Source organism: Hirundo rustica, chromosome 2, assembly GCF_015227805.2.
Source record: "Hirundo rustica isolate bHirRus1 chromosome 2, bHirRus1.pri.v3, whole genome shotgun sequence".
Taxonomy (NCBI): Eukaryota; Metazoa; Chordata; class Aves; order Passeriformes; family Hirundinidae; genus Hirundo; species Hirundo rustica.
Genome location: NC_053451.1, coordinates 80,198,723 through 80,215,727, shown reverse-complemented (window position 1 = coordinate 80,215,727; position 17,005 = coordinate 80,198,723). Strand labels below are relative to the sequence as shown.

The window sequence follows — 17,005 nt, the reverse complement described above, 5'->3', positions numbered from 1 at the left end:
GTACCTGCAGCTTCTGAGCCTTAGAAGGAATCAGAGTGCCCAACAACAGGGATGAAATTCAGATGAGACTATCCATACAAGTAATGTGTTCCTGATTTTTATTTTAATAAAATAAATTACAGCTCATAACATTTTATGTTTCTTTAGCTAATTTCATAATTGAGAATCATATAAATATTATATTTAGACAAATAAACACATTGAAGACTGTAAATTATTTCAGGGTATTTTTACTCAGTTCTGTCTATTTGCTGTTTTGCTCCCTGGCTCGGAGGATTGACTGGTTTCAGCAAGTCAGGGAAGTGCTCAGGCTATTAAAATACATAAAATTATGCTAATATTAAAATTTTTGCACAGTGCTTAGCATTTCATTTAGACAGATGCAAACCAGAATGTTGTTAATGAATGATTGCCCCCTTTTTTTTCCATTTCATACTTGAGTTTTCCATTTGGAGCAGTGAATTATATTTCATGAAATATAAGCGGTAATTTATTTACTTTTAAATGTGGTGATGCCTACAGAAGGCTTTTATTCAGAGAATTGAACAAGGAGTGACCTATGACCAAAAATATCCCCAAAAGTTAAAAAGATGTAAAAATTAAATTGCTCGAGGACATGATTTTAGAATTGGAATCTAATAAAAGCATAATAAAGAAATGACCAAGATAATGAAAGTCTGCCATCTGCTGAGTTTCAGTGAAGGGAGAGAGAGCCTATTTTAATATTCATAAATTGAGCCATGCCCGGGCCAGGAACAGGTTCCTTCATCTGCCCACCCTGACTGATGGACTTCCTGGTAGAATCCAGAAGGAAATGATGTTGAACATCTGTCATGGCTCAATCCATCATTTGGCTGAGAGGCTCAGGTCCCTGTTTACAGCTGCCGTGCCCAGCGGCCAGTTCCAAGAAGACCACAATACTTGTGGTCTGGCTGTGCACGCCCTGGGAAGGTGCTAGGGAAAGGGGCTGCTCCTGGAGAAACTGCCCTTAAAGGCATCACTGTAGTGTCCTCACAGTGTGATCTGTTTGTCCTCAACTCAGGGCTTCAATTAAGGGCGTTTGAAGCTCACTCTGCAGGCTGGTTATCACTTTTAGGTGATGGTGGGCATGGAGTGATGCTGATGTGAACACCCAGACAGAAATGTTAGGTGTTTACTGGTTGGTATTTTGTGAAATCTCTGGCCAGGGAGAGATTCTTCCTTTCTATATTTCCTATTCTATAATTCTTCCTTTAATCTCAATATAAAATTTAGCATTTAAGCAAAGAGAATAACTCACTTTCAGTACTAAAATCGAGTATACTTTTATCGAACACATGGAGCGAAGTACTTAAAATATTAATTCTCATCTTCCAATGAGGATTTTTATATTTTTGTATCAGTTTTTTGTCGGGTGTAATATTTCAAAATTTTACCTCTGCTTTGTAACCCAGTGTTGATGGGGTTTGAGTGAGTCATATCTAATAGATACACAAGCTGAGGTGTCAGATAACCTTTTTGTAAAAGTTATGCAGACTGTGGGTGTTGTACAAGTTGTGAGCCTGAGTAGTGTCAGGCAAGAGAGAGATACTATTTGAGTAGAGAAGGGAGATTTTTTTCATGAAATATTGCAGCACTTTATTATTATTAATAAGAGTAAATAATTAAATACTTACAATAGAATTCCAGAGGCAGTGATAGGTTAGAAAAATAAAGTAGAGAGGGCTTTTATCCCCTTTTCTTTGCTAGCATGACTCCATTTACTTAATTTCAGTTCCTGAAATAGCTTTGCTAACACAAATTGATCGGCTGAGGCAGGGGGTGGATGGTTCTCCCCTGGATACCACTTCAGAGCCGCAGGAACTTCCTGCTCTCTTCAGAGCTCCGATAAAGTGTTTTATACAGAATTCTGCCTTCTTTTACAGTATCAGTCTGCAACCTGTGGCAACTTAGTTGTCCTATGAACATACCCTTTCACATTCCAGATCTGGATAACTGTACTGCATGTATTCAGTTTGGGAGGAAGGCTGACAAAGCTGGAAGATTCTTATCTTCTTGTCTTTCCATCCTGGGGTCAGTGTCTGTCCTAGCATCTCCTGGAGAAAGCTGGATGAGTGGTTTTTAAAAAGGGAGGAGTGGCAGGAAGATTTGACAGCTAAAATGCTCCCCTTCTGCCAAAGAAATGAAACAGAGCTGCAGCATTTGCAGACTTGAGTATCAGGATGTCCTCAGGCCCATCTGAGGACCAGCTTATATGTTTAGCTGATCCCAGGTACTTTTTTAATGATTAAAAATGCCAGTCTCTAGTGATAAAATTCACAAGAAGCTCTGCAAACAAACCCTAGCACTTCACTGGATATATGGGAGGAGAGGTTTCTATAAGCAATATTTTTATACTTGTTCATCTACCCACAGTGACTCAGCCCAAATGAACTCTGCGTTTTATTCCTATGACTTGAGACTCTGAACAACTGTACTGCTATTTCTCTGTCCTATAGCACAGCTTTGTCCCATGTGCTTCTCCTGATCTATTTTTTAATTCTGAACTCAATTAGTGGATTTCCTTTTTCTTAAACACACTGATGAAACACCAATAGAAAATCTATTCACCCCCCATTAAACAGATTTGAGGATGATTTGTAACCATAGCTCTGAATTGGATTTGACCTGCTCATGTATTTAGATCTCGACTGTTTTGGGTTTTTTAAAAGTTTTATTGTGAGATACTGAACTCTTTGTTGAGTGCTGTACATGAGGTATAGACAGGAGAGCATAGGGATAACAGTGACAACCAGTGGTGAAAACACTTCAGCCCATTCTTGGGACTTCCTGAGGAGGCCTAGCACTAGCAAGCAGAGCACTTCAACTGGATTGAAAAATAGGACTGATTTTGTGAGTTTAGGGAAAAACATTTCTGCGTAGATTTCCACAGTTCTGTATTTGGGACACCAGAATTCCTGACCTGATTTTCAGAAGCACCAGAGCAGCTGAAAGCAAAGCAGAGGTTGCCCAGCACTGCATAGCTGACCATCTGGCCTCCAGGTATTGCTGCTAGAAGATAACCTCAAAATCAGAGATCACCTTTGAGAACACTGGCTTTCATCTCAATTTTACAGGTTTTTCTAGATGTACTCCAGAGGCTTTCTTTTCTTTTCTTTTCTTTTCTTTTCTTTTCTTTTCTTTTCTTTTCTTTTCTTTTCTTTTCTTTTCTTTTCTTTTCTTTTCTTTTCTTTTCTTTTCTTTTCTTTTCTTTTCTTTTCTTTTCTTTTCTTTTCTTTTCTTTTCTTTTCTTTTCTTTTCTTTTCTTTTTGAAAAAGGAGTACATTTAGATCAGATATTCAGAAGAAATTATTTACCCTCAGGGTGTTGAGACACAGAAACAGATTGCCCAGGGAAGTCATGGATGCCCCATCCCTGGATGAGTTCAAGACCAGTTTGGGTGGGGCTCTGAGCAACCTGATCGAATGGAAGGTGTCCCTGCCCATGGCAAAAGGGGGTTGGAAATAGATGATCTTTAAGGTCTCTTCCAATCACTCTATGTTTCTGTGATTCCGTTTGCTGGTGATGGTGGGTGGGAACACTAGAGCAGACCTTTCAATACATAAAGCTTGACAGAAATGAAAAAAGACCAAAATGTTTTCTGTTTGTCTTTTTGTGAAATACCAGTTTTGTTATTGATGTAAATCACACGGAATGTAAACAACATGTTCTTGTTACTGCGGGGGACTGAGTGCCTCAGCAGAAATTGTGAGTGCTATTCACAGTGAGTTCCTCTTTTCTAATTGTTGATCTCATGCAAGTACATAAAAGAATTAAGGTTTCTTCACTGAAATTAGTGACTTGTGTAGGCAGGTATATCTAATGCCTCTGATTTTATGTTTACTGGCAGCACTGTTTCAGTTGCTGCTTTTTTCCCATGGAAGAGTTCAGCTCCCAGCTGAAGGGTTTCCAGAAGCAGCAGAGGAGGCACACCTGTCAGCACGGCTGCAGAGGCAGCTCCCTGCAGCAGCACTTATCTCTTAATCACTGACAGAGCGTCGTGTCTGTGCACATCCTGAAGAAGAGGATTTCTCCTTTTTCTTAGCAGCCTCATTTGGAATGTCACAGCCTGTTACTGGCATCCTGATTCACACCTAGAGATTTCCCAAATATCTTGGTGCTTCCTGCTGACACTTCTGAACACTTGATGAAATACTGAATGTGCAAGGGGATGTATCAGTACAGAGGATCAGGTCTAAATGCCAAGGAGATGTTACACTGCTGGGGAGCCAAACAAACTGTACTGTGAACGTATTTTAATATGCTGATGATTTGATAATTGGGGGAGAAAGATTCAAAAGTTTCTTGAAAAACTTGAATGGAATAGACAAGAGAAATGGAACGTAGATCAACAAATATTAAAAGACAAAAAAATCCCACAATCTTGTAAGCAAGGAGGCAGCTGAGATCAGGGAGACTGCAAAAGCATCAATCACTAGGCATCAGCTGGGGCTCACTGGCTGAGGTTCAGCCTCTTTCCAGCTCTCCTGAATTATTTCTTGAAGCTCAGAATTTGTGTGCAGTATGGCTTGATGCACACCTTTCTTGTGACAGGAACGTAAGAAAACCGTGCTCAGCTTTAGTGAACTGGCAAAAAAAGTGTGCTTCCAAGAAACTTGGAAATCAAAATACCTGACATTTTCACCTTCATGCTTATTGCTTTAGAAACCAGAGGGCTATTTCTAAGACCTTAAAACTGTCTTTTCTTTGCATTTAGCAATTTGTCCCTGCATCTTACAGATGATGTAGCAGGGACCACGTTAATATGTGTAGCCATTGTGTCTCTTTTACCAGTTGAGGGCAGGTTACAGGTCATCTTACTGTTTTGAATTGGCTAGAGTTTTGACCCTGATCCTCCCACTGTTTTTATACACAGAGCAGTAGTAATATGTGCTTTCTAACTCAGTTAATCCTTGCAATTAGCCACTCAAGTCTGTAGATAATGTGTTTTTATTGCCATGTTGAGAAAGAGGAAGATCTTTCATTTTTCAGGAATGTGGTTGATGTAAATTGAATTCCAAGCAGCCATAAAAGCAGCCATAACCCCAAGTAAAACCTCATTGCTTTCTTGGAAATATATTCACAACAGCTGAACCTCTTTGAAGAAGCTGTTAAGTTTTATAGTCTGCCTTCCTCAGGAGTAGATTAAAAGGGTTAAAAGTTGGATATTTTCATCTCACTTTTCACCAGGATAGTTCATTAATAAATTGAAGCTGCTCTAGAATAAATGTGTTGTCTCCATGCAACACTAAGTGCTGACTTTCTCTGGATGGCTATTAGAATATCCTACAAGAGACAATGAGTTACATAGTGGCTTGATACAACTGATTTTTAAAGAAATTATCAAATTTCTAGTACCTTGAGTAAGTAGAGGCATTGATTATAACAGTTGCCAGCAGCTCTGGACAAAAATCTTGCTTTGTTTCTTGGTATGAAAACTACTATATAACTATTTCCTTTTTTTTTTTTTTTTTTTTTTTTTTTTTTTGGTTCAACAATGCATATTGTAACACTGATACTAATAAAAAGCCATAGCCCTTTGCTACCACTCTGATTTTTGCACCTTTATGCATTTTTCCAGGCATCTATATTCATCTTGTACATAATCAGCCTTAAAAGTTTGCTGCTGAAAGAGGAATTTTATCTGAGCATCAGGATGTAGCTATAACCACCATGGAGTTACCCATACAAAAACAAGCATCACTGCTGAGTGTGTTAGGAGTTGCATGTAATCATCTCCTTTCTAATGAGATACATTTACTTTCTGGGGGATTAGCATGTAAACATATATCCAAAAGTGTCTGACTTGTTTCTTTTCACAATTTCCACCTGTTTAATGGTGTGATGCCGCTCCACAAAAATACTTTTTAGCGGCTGATATTTTATATGTCATTATTGTTTAGTTAAAACAGAAGACATAATATATTTTCTTTTGTACTGATTCACAATACAGTTTTTGAACGTTTGGGTGTGAGTCTCTGTACTTCAAGTTTCTTGTGATAATGGATACTTGAAGTAACAATCATGTAGATGCGTGACAATTAATAATAGGGAACATATTTTTAGATCTCTAGATGAACTGAAATATTTTAAGTGAACATTGATATTTCCATTATATATGTATATATGAATATTTTCTATGATAGAAAGACTTTTGGGGTTTATGTTTACATTTATTAATTTCAGGACAATCATGCTTGCTCTCATGTTATATTTTCTGTACAGATATTTCATGGCAGGCAACAGTTTATTGGGTGTTCCATCCTATGTGCACTGCATTTTTATTTTTAAGTGAAACAGTGCTGTAGGCATCTATCTCTATGAAAGAATGAAAATGCATAAAACAGGAAAAGGTACAGAATATTTAAGGGCTTGTTGGCCTGTCAGGTTTTGGCTGTCTTTCTGGTTTGATATCCATCACTTTCTATCCTCTCCAAGAAAAGCAGAGAATTAAGAAGAACAGAGAATGGATTTAGAGCCTTTTGTCTTCATATGTGAAAGCTGCTTTGGAAGGAAATAGAGGAAGCCTGTTGAATATTTAGTTATGCTTTTGAAGCAAAACAAAGATGGGCAAAAAGATCCACGGTGAAAGAAGGAAGAAATTGGTGGCTTCTCCTAAAGCTTTCTCCTATTTGTTGTGTAACAAGAGTTAAATAACAAAAATCTGAAAGTTGTCTCTGTTCCCTTTGCTTCCCAGCCTTCAGTGGGCAACTGCAGCTTATATTGAGTTGTGAAACTGAGAGATGACTTAACTAATGCATTTTCTCAAAGATGTGATGACGTTCATTGAACAATAGTTTTGCCCTACACAAGTCTTCTCAGATTCAGGTTCCTCTGAATTTACCTTTCATGTTCTTATGAACACCGAGTGTAAAACCCCAAAAAGATGAGTAAGAGACATTAGCAAGAATGTCATATAATAATCATATAAATACAATTTCATAAATGCTACCCTCCTGGCTTTTATTTATTCCAGCCCCTGTCTTTTTATAATAGTTGATTTTTTAGACAGTATAATTCATACACTGACAGGTCATAAAGAAAGGCTGCAAGCAGAAAAGCAGGCTCACAAAGAAAAAAGAGATAGAAAAGAGTATACTAAAGTAGGCCACTTCATATAGCTTGAGTGTTCTTGCAACATTTTCTAGCTTCTCAGCTTGTAAATTACACCCATTTTGAACTTTCATAAGTTCACACATCTTTTGGAAGGAACATGTAGAACTGAAAGAGCCTAAATTATACCTTGAAAAATACCTCTAAATTTGCACCTATTTATGTTTACTTTTGCATTTGTACATAGTTGTGGACAAGTCATACTATCATACTGAGAGAGTATATACACCATATAGATAAAAACATACCATCCCATCTGATGTTGCACAATAGTGGCAAAAACTGTAATCATTTCTCTTTATCCAATGTTTCAGTGTATTACAGAGAAGCAGACATTTCCTTGTGGTAAACAACTATAAAAAGTAATCCTCCTTGGTTCTTTTTGGGTACTTGGCCATTTCAATAACTGTTTTTGTGCTTTTCTTTATAGTTTGTTTTATCTGAGGCATTTGCATTGCAGAAGATTGTCTACAGTAATGACTGCAAGTGTCTGGATAAACTTGTGTCCAAAAATTCCACTGTCCTTTGGAAAGGTTTGGTCTATGACTGAGTGTCTCTGTATTCCTCCTGCATTATTCATCCAGGGAAAGATTGATGGGCAGCCGGGGGAGAATTTCTTCCCCAGCCCAACGTGGTTTGTTTCAACAGCTATCTTGTTAAATCCTTCCTTTCAGTCTCTTAATTTAGTGCTGTCCCATTTTTCCCTTGGCATTGACCTTTTCTAGATGAGAGCCTGGTGCTGTCGACAAGCTGATGAATTATGGCTGTTCTGAGTGGAAGTGACCATCAAATATAGGCTGGTTTACTCATTTTCTTCTCCAAAACCCTCTATGACAGTACTGGAAGAAAATATTCCCTACAATGCATGCATTTTCTCTTAGTCATGCCTTGGGGCATCTGCCCTTCTTATTGATACTGGGTTTCTTTAATCACAGATGCTGTACAGAGCATAAAATATGTCTCTCTGTGTTGATACAGCAAGGAGTTATTGTAGGTGTTTAAGCTGAAGCCTTAAATTTTTGCTGCATATTTGAATCTTAAGGGAAGGTAGATGCTGAGGATTAGGTGGGAAGGAGATTATGCTCTGGGAGAACGAATATCTCATTTCGGTGATACAAGGATTCTGGCTGTGTTTCCTTTAAAGCCAAAGATGTACCCAAGCAAAAAATTACACATTTCTGTGAAAGTTCAGAGCTGAAGTGAAGCAGAAAATAACTTTTTTCTCCTTCCTCTGTCTGTGGGGATACTTGACCATACGTTATAAGATGTGATGGCTCTTGGTGGGCTGCAGACCATTCCCAGAACAAACCCATAGATACAAATTTGGCTTCTCAATAACATTTCTAAAATTAATTTTGCCGCTTTTATTCAGGGGAAGTTGCACCTTTTTAGTGGTTCTACTCTTGAGCATTCAGTGATGTATTCTAGTTTTGGAGTGAGTGTCATAAAGACAGTTCTGAAAATTAGTAACTTTTCCAGCCTGCTGCCCCAAACCTTCTCTTGTGTTTAAACAACATCCAGTCGCTCATTCCCGGTGTGAGGGTTTTGTTTCTGATCTTCATGATAGGCTCCATTTCACAAACATTAGATCATTTTTTGAGTCAAATTCTCCAGCTTTAAATAACATATATCAGAAATGCTCATATCAAGGAAATTTGTTCTCTCTCAGCTGTGTCCCACTGAGTTGATGACTATGAATTGTACATAGCGGTCAAAAGAAGATTAATACCAGAGCACTGCTTCTAACATAATAGTTGCTTCTATGTAAGAGGGAGAGACAAATATATTACTTCACCTGGCTAGTATATATAAGTAGTAATTTGGGATCATTCTTGCATTTTTTATTTAAAATATTCTTTTCTCTGACATCATTGTTTCATCTTTCAAATGGTAAGTCTATGAAAGAGCATGTGCTCTGTGCTCTGCCTTCCATTAAAAAATATTATTGCCTTTAATAAATTATAGATTAATATATATATAGCTTCTTGTTGTAAGCAAGGCAATCTATCTGTTTTGAAGTAAAGGATTTTTTGTAAACCAAGATGCAATATTCTGGTTTTGCCTTATCACTCTCTACAGCTACCTGAAGGGAGGTTGTAGGAATGTGGGGGTCAGCCACTTCCCAGGCAAACAGACACAGGACAAGAGGAAATGGCCTTAAACTGCACCAGGGAAGGCTCATGTTGGGCATCAGAAAGAATTTCTTCACTGAAAGGGTGGTTAAGCATTGGAAAGGTCCAACCATGGAAGTGGTGGAGTTGCCATCCCTGGAATTGTTCAAGAAATGACTGGATGTGGCACTTAGTGCTGTAGTTTAGTTGACATGGTAGTGTTCAAGTCAAAGATTGAACTTGATGATCTTCGAGGCCTTTTCCAACTTTAATGATTCTATGATTCCAATCTGGACATAAAATTAAGCCAGTCTTGGGCTTTGATTAACTGTTAAGGGTGTTGGACTAGATGATCTCCAGAGGTCCCCTGCAACCCTAACTCTTTTGTGATTGTGCGACCCTCTTAAACACACAGATTTCTGTTCAAGCTATTTTTGTTAGCTTATCTTTATTTATATTATGTGAATTTTATTCATGACCTTATTTTAGGTGCTTATGAATGTACATGAATTAAAAAATTGCTACATGATCAATATTACCATTCATATTCCTGCTATTTAGAATCATAGTTAAGTGCTAATATTTGCAATAACATTAATTTACATTGACTTTGCCTAAATTTAGTCAAAAGTATTTTATTTCTTTACAAGCAGTTATAGCCACATTTTCAAGTCTTTAAAGAACTTGAAAACAAGATACAGAAATCTAAAAGTTTTCTTTTACACGCTGACATTTTAATGCACCCTCAGTGATTCTTTAACCAGCAAGAACCACCCCTAATTTTTACCTGAATGGTAGCAAGTCCTCTTTTATTATAACTTTCTTCTTTTTTAAAGACCACATTTAGTAATCTTCAGACACAGAAATAACATTAGCTTAGAAGAGACAATAATTGTGTTCTCTGACTGTTGTAATTTATTGAGGAAATTTTCTGTCAGAAAATGGTGGAAAGTGTTTGAAAGGGGCTGTGAGTGTTTGCTGCTTTCATAGGGCATCTATAGGATTGTCAGGTTCAGCTCCTAGTGCCTTTACTTTTGAAGTTAGTAATTTGACTGCAACGCTTGCAGTGGCAGCTAAAGTCTTGTGTTCTTGGTATCTTACTTGGCCACTTTGCACACAGAAAATTCTGCCAATTTTGCTCGTTCTTGTTCTGATGTTTAAAAATTATGTTTGTATTAGGGGTTTTTTAGGCCCAGATACACTAAATGTCTTCTCAACCTGCAGGAAATAGAATATAACTTTCTCCTTAATTCATAATGTATGTAACCATGTGTTGGTATGTTTTCTGCCATTCAAAGAGAAGCTCATGCACAAGATGGTTTCAAACTGCAGACTTTTAGCCATCTTAAGCGTTGTGAAAATTTGATGTTATGTACAGGAAATATTAAGTGGTTCTTTTGTTTTCTTTGACAAGCTGTAAGAAGGTAGTCTAACTCACCTAATGCAATGTGCAGCAAGTCACTGGAATATCAATTTAAGTGTATTCCAAGTCTCCTGTGCAGGAGAAGCCTCCAGGTATTACAGGCTTTGCTGCATAAATACATCTGTGACAAGGCCTTTTGCTGTTCCACCCCACTGCAGCTGTTTGCTGGGGTCTCATCACTTCACACTTTGATCACTGCAGCATCCTCCCCTCCTACACTGAGGAATACAGTGCTACCCCCACAGGCTCCATTCAGAACTCTGCCACAATGTTCATTTCCCATCTTCATTATTTTAACTTATATCTCTTCTCTTTTGAATGCATTTTCCTCATCAAGCAGACTGCTTCTTTTCAACCTTAAGACCAGTCTTCATGAGTCATTTCCAACCTTTCTATCCACTATTAAAATGTCATTTCCTTCTTTTTTATGTTGCTTCTTTTTTTGTTGCTAGCCTCTAACTCTCAAAACACTTTTGTGCCGACTCTGTGCTGCTTTTTTCTGCACTGCAGAAATTTCCCATAAGCCTCCACAAAGCTCGTGTTGCCCTTTCTCCAGTCTGTCCTTAAGAATCCTTTGTCATCATTTCTAAAAAAAAATATAAAAATTGATAACCACCTACTACTATGGTGATACCATTGATTGGATATATTGGTTTTTTTAGGTTATGAGGTGCTCGCATCAGGCAGATTCAACTTAGCCTGTACTTCAAAAGCTCTGAGGTGCTGTTCCATAACCTGTACTTTTAGGTGCAAATAATGAATAGGATCAGGGTATTTTACAGTGCTTGATTAGACTGACTGTTCCTCACCTGGCAATCTCTTTGAGTTTTTATTGCAGTTGTGTTTTCTGCATGGCACCAAGGAGAAACTGCAGCTAGTCCAGCCTACAGCTGTGCTTTTGCTGCCTGGTTGATGAACAAGTCCTGTTGTGCCCACCTCCAGGGGAGTCTGCTGCCTCCTTGTTTGCTGTTGGCTACAATTCAAGAGGGTATCTGCTAGCTTTATCATTTCTGTGGGCTGTAACTAATACCCTTCCTTCATATATCTCAGAATAAAACACCAAACTAAAGAGGCTTAAAGGTTCAGGACTAGAAGGCCGGAAACTTTTGTGGGAGCCCTTATTGTTGGTACAGCTGACCGTTGTAGGGCCAGGGTCTTACGCTGTCCCTCATGGAGTGCAGTGGAAGGTTGTTTTTTGTTCATTCCTGACAGTTCATTATTGATTTACTGAACAGAAATATAATTTAAAACTGCAGGTGTCCATTTAATTTTTAAACAATATCTGGAAGCTATGTGGCTATTGTGTTGTCATGTTAGTTTTGCTTTGTAACTTTGTGATTCACAGCATATTTCTTCTTTCTGAGAACTGGAAAGTGCTGTGCTTTGTGGGGTTTATTTTAAGTGAAAGCTCATGACTAAGAATAGATATGTGCAATTTCTCTAAAGCTAACTTGAACAGACTAAATTGTGAAATCACGGCAATGGGAAGTTACACTGCTACTCCATCCAAATATTTTCAATTACTCAATGGCTTGTGGGACAACAAAGTTTGCTGTACTTTGATTTTGAATGATAGCCACTTGCTACAGTGCCGTATTATTGATTGTCATTGAGACTTATCTTCATTATGTCAGACCTCAGCTTTGGATTGACAAGAAGACATTATTTGGTAGGAAATTCATTTCATCTGTCATCTGAAATACTTTCCAACAACCCCTATATCTGTGTGTTAAAACCAAAAGTAACCTAAGCTTTGTTGTTCAGAAACTCCCAGATTTGAGAAGTGGATAATGGTTCTTTTTATTTTATTTCTTTTGTGTTTTGTTCTTATATGAAAGTAGATTCTGATACCACCACATGATTCCATGAAGTAAAACCCCATGATTTTGAATGCTATCACACTAAGATTTGGCAACACTGGTGGGGACCCTAAAACTAAGAACTGCAATGACAGAACTTTTGATTCCACAAGTTTGAACTCACAATCTTTAATTAAAAATTAACGCTACTGCAACTAGTATTAAAATATCTCCAAACAGGACTCACATAAAGCAAAAATTTGATGAGAATCTGCAAAAACATCCCAGTGAAATTTCTTCGCAGCAAAGTGCAGTTTAATACAACCTTTAGTTCTCTGGGACCCAGGACACTGTATCAGATTGCAGTTCATGGCCAAAACCCATTCCTGGGGTTTTGGAAATTGGCAGCTGGTATACACTTTGTTTCTCAAATGTTGCTTTGACAGGATAAAATCACTTTTTATATAAAACTACAGGTTAGATCTGGGCTCACCTTGAAAGAGAAATCCTGAACACAAGTTCTTGTTTGCAACTCATGTCTGGTTTTGCAATGTATTCATTCACTTTTTAATACAAAATGTCCTGGGATCAAAACCCAAAAAGTCATTCTTGCAGGGAAGATCTAAATTATTCATGTCAGCCAGATGCAGATTTGGATTCCTTCAGGCTGGATACAGATAGGGAGTTAGCCTAGAGCAGTGTTCTCACAACTCAGTTTCCGTTATAAAACACCCTGTACTGCCTTTACCCTCGACAATAGGTTTAAATAAAGTCGCCTATGGATTTATTTGTTTTTTAAGTCAGTGCTGTTAGCACATTAGTAATATTCTGGAAGTTCTCACTGAGTTAAGTCTAAGATATCCAGATCTAGATTTGACCTAGGTACATGCAAAAAAAATCTTAGGTGTTATGTCTACTTTACTGTAGAAATTATAGTACCGATTTTCAGGCAGCTGAGATGGTATCTGAGGCAAAACCTTAGGTACTGCTTTTAACTTAGAAATATTCAATTTCACCTGAGCCCCAGGGAGGGGGGCCATTTCAGAAGTCTCCTTCTGGTTAACTCTTTCCTTAGAGGAACTGGTGTCTGCAGTTCAGTATACTTATTGTCAGGTGCCTAATTTTCATTAATTAATACTCCCCACATTGCTGGAACAATTAGTCTGCTTTAAAGTAACATATACTTAAGGGACTTTTTGACTGAGAGTTTAACCCGGGCAGAATAGCCTCCTAATACACTGGATGAATGTAAACCTTGTCCAAAGCTCTTGCACTACGCAGACATCTGGAGTAGGATAGCTGAAGTAGTTAGGGGCAGAATAGAGTATTTGATTTTGACTCTGGCTTGTATGCCAAAAAACAAAACCAAACAAACCAACCAAACCAAACCAAAAACCCCATATATATATATATATATATATATATATAAATCAGACTATTATTATAATTTTCTTAACTACATAGTAGTAATGATGCGAGTTTTTCCAGTCTATTAGTCTGCAACCAGGTAATTAAGTAATTGCATTGACATGATGTTTTTGGTTGGTTTTTTTTTTTTTTTTAATTGGTAAAGTAAATGCCTACCACTTCATATACTGTGCACTGTCAGAAACACTACTGCAATGCCAAAGAAATGAGAAAGGAAAGAGAGTGGTTTGATTCAGGGAAGGGATATAAATTGAAGAAACCTTGTTTAAGTATCATAATGGATATTGTTAGGGAAAACATACAAATAGTGTTTAGAGGCAGCCAAGCAGCTCCTCAGTATGGAGGAACATAGAATGACAAACAGCTTTTGTTTATAGCACAAAAAATGTGAGTATTGGCTAAGAAGTAGTGTTTATGGTAATTGAGCCTTACAAGGAAGTAAAACTTCATGGGGAACACAGGGGGTAGCATTTTCAGTGAAGTAGGCAATAAGGAGAGCTGTGTAGGCATTTCCTGATTAGCATCTGCTGTCTGAACAGCCAAGGAACATGAGTCGCATGCAAATGCTTGTGCTAGGCTTTAAGAGGCATTCCCTCTAGCATGCCTCCCTTCCTTCTGCTTTTATTTTGAGTCTTCTTGAGCCCTACTGTGACTTGAAATCAGTGAAGGAGAAAGGAGAGTAACACAAACAACAGATGTCTTAAAGTTTTGAACAGAGAGAGAAAAAGCCTCATGGCAAAGGAGAAGGTGCAGTTAAGGTGTTTTCTTGTCATTTTTATTCAGTGCCTCTAGTACAGATTCTATTTGCATTTTGCATGTGTGTGTGTGTATATATATATATATATATATATATATGCAGTTGGTATGCAATTGTACACATGGTGGGTAAAGAAATGGTAGTGGAAAAAGATGCCCATTGCACAATTCAGAATATTTTTTTTTGCATCCTTTAAGAGTGGGACTTATAGACACGAAGTGTACTGGCTGACACAGACAAAGCAACCTATTTTAGGGCAGGCTCATGAATTATTTCCCAGCTGTTCCCTGCTTTTAGTCTCTTGCTGCATAAAACACTTTTTTTTTTTTTTTTTTTTTTAATCTGAAGTTCAAAGATTGGGAATGCTAGTAGAGTGCCTGGTGTTCATCAAGACAGTTTTGCTCACAGGTGGTAATTTAAGCCCATGGCAATACAAATTATCATGTACCCCACCACATTAGGAGAACTAGGTTGTGCACCAAGTGACATTCAGTGCACATTCAGAAGTCTTTAATCTGTGCTTTTTGGTATGGGGAACTGTGCCTTTAAGGACTTTGATTTTCAGAAAATAAATATGTGGTAGAAACAGCTGTGAAATTCTTACAATATATAGGCAGTTGGGGATGGCATAGAGACCCTGAAAATACCTTGCCTGCTGAGTGTTAACTCAGTACTGCATGGGGCCAGGAACAAAAAGAAATGGAAAAAAAAAAATCCTGTGAATGGAGAATTAAAAAGATGTGAAGTTACCAGAGGTTTGGGTTTTTTTTTCCTTCTTTTGAAAAGATAACTAAGAGAAATATAAAGAGTATTCAGGGCTGATAACTTTGAGCTCTGAAATCTTAGTAAGCTACTTCCCCTTTTCCGACATCTACCTCCTTCTTTAATGTCTTATTTCTTCTACAGGCTTCAGCAGATGAGTCCACAGATGGAAAATCACATTCACACAGAATACTATGTTCTTGTGATATTTTAAATGTATATTTATTTGCTTATTAACTTGCTGGGTTTTTTCAAAGAATTTTGGTAACCTCTCTCTCAATGGATATTCACACTGCTTATTTTGTTAGTTACTTTTATGTATATAAATATATATAAATATAAATATAAATATAAATATATATATATATATAAATAAAAATATATAAAAATTATCTGGCTATTGGACTACAGAAATTTATGCTTAGATTAACCTATACAGAGTTTAAGACAACTGCTGTTACTGAGTGGAACTTCTAAAAAAGAAATTCCAGTTTTGGAATGAATGCCAAGGATGCCAGTAGGAAATACTATTCTTTGTCCAGAAATTTGTACATCAGAATAGTATTTCCCTGTGGTGGTATTTTCCTGGACTGCAGGGAATGCTAGATTTTACAATATGTTGGTAGCAGCACTTTAAGCATCAAGTATTTGTTGTAAACAAGAGGGACCCTGCTGCATTCAGTTAAAATTAGAACAACTGTTATCTCATTAATCCTATTTTAGCACAAACTTTCTTGTCCTTAAAAGGATAACATATCAGAAAAATAAGGATAATAACAATACTTATGCCTGTATTTTAAATAGTACTTTTATGCCTGTGTAGCTTTCTTTCTACTTTAAAAATATACTATCTCTGTTGCACAGATGGGTAAACTGAGGCATGCATGGGAAGTGAAATAAGTTCACTGGTGGTCTTCCAGAGAAAGACAGAACTCCTGGTCTTAAAGCAGAAAACCCTATCTTAAATCATGTATAAAACTTAACACGAGGTATTTGTAAGTTAACAAAACAAATCCTGCACTTTAGAGATTCCATTTAACATTTGTTTTTCTTCCCACAGGAACTTTTTACACCAGAGTGCAAATTCAAGGAATCTGTTTTTGAAAATTATTATGTAATCTACTCATCCATGCTCTACAGACAACAGGAGTCGGGGAGGGCCTGGTTCTTGGGGCTGAACAAAGAAGGGCAAGTCATGAAAGGAAACAGAGTGAAGAAAACAAAACCAGCAGCTCATTTTCTACCCAAGCCATTGGAAGGTGAGGCTCAGTCCATCTCTGGCACCCTCTCCTATAGATCGCACAAGAGGAGGGAATGGTTTCCAAAATGCCCTTTCTGAATGTGCATGCCCTACACAGGGGCCAATCCCAATGCCATTCCCAAAGTTTCATGGAGCAGTTTTGTCCCTCCATGTAGTGATGCTACAAAGGGCATACCTAAAAACATTTTTCCAGGGACTAAGACGTCATTCTACAAGAAAATAAATCTTTTGTGGAAAAGCATTGTGCTGCTTTTAAAATATTCTGTTGTTAGGGACAAAAGCTGTTGTGAGTCTTGCAGTGAGAAAATATGTCCTTTTATTAGGTAGAAGGAA

At 37.5% G+C, this 17,005-nt stretch overlaps 1 protein-coding gene across 7 annotated transcripts in view; it reads left to right on the top strand.

The window, feature by feature from the left end:
* Positions 1–17,005, top strand: part of FGF14 (fibroblast growth factor 14) — a 395,796-nt gene that overhangs the window by 372,822 nt on the left and 5,969 nt on the right. For all 7 annotated transcript variants that reach the window (XM_040054759.2, XM_040054757.2, XM_058419210.1 and 4 more), the window contains one exon: positions 16,472–16,670. In XM_040054759.2, the coding sequence (XP_039910693.1) occupies positions 16,472–16,670 (199 nt within the window). The remainder of the gene's footprint in view (positions 1–16,471; positions 16,671–17,005) is intronic.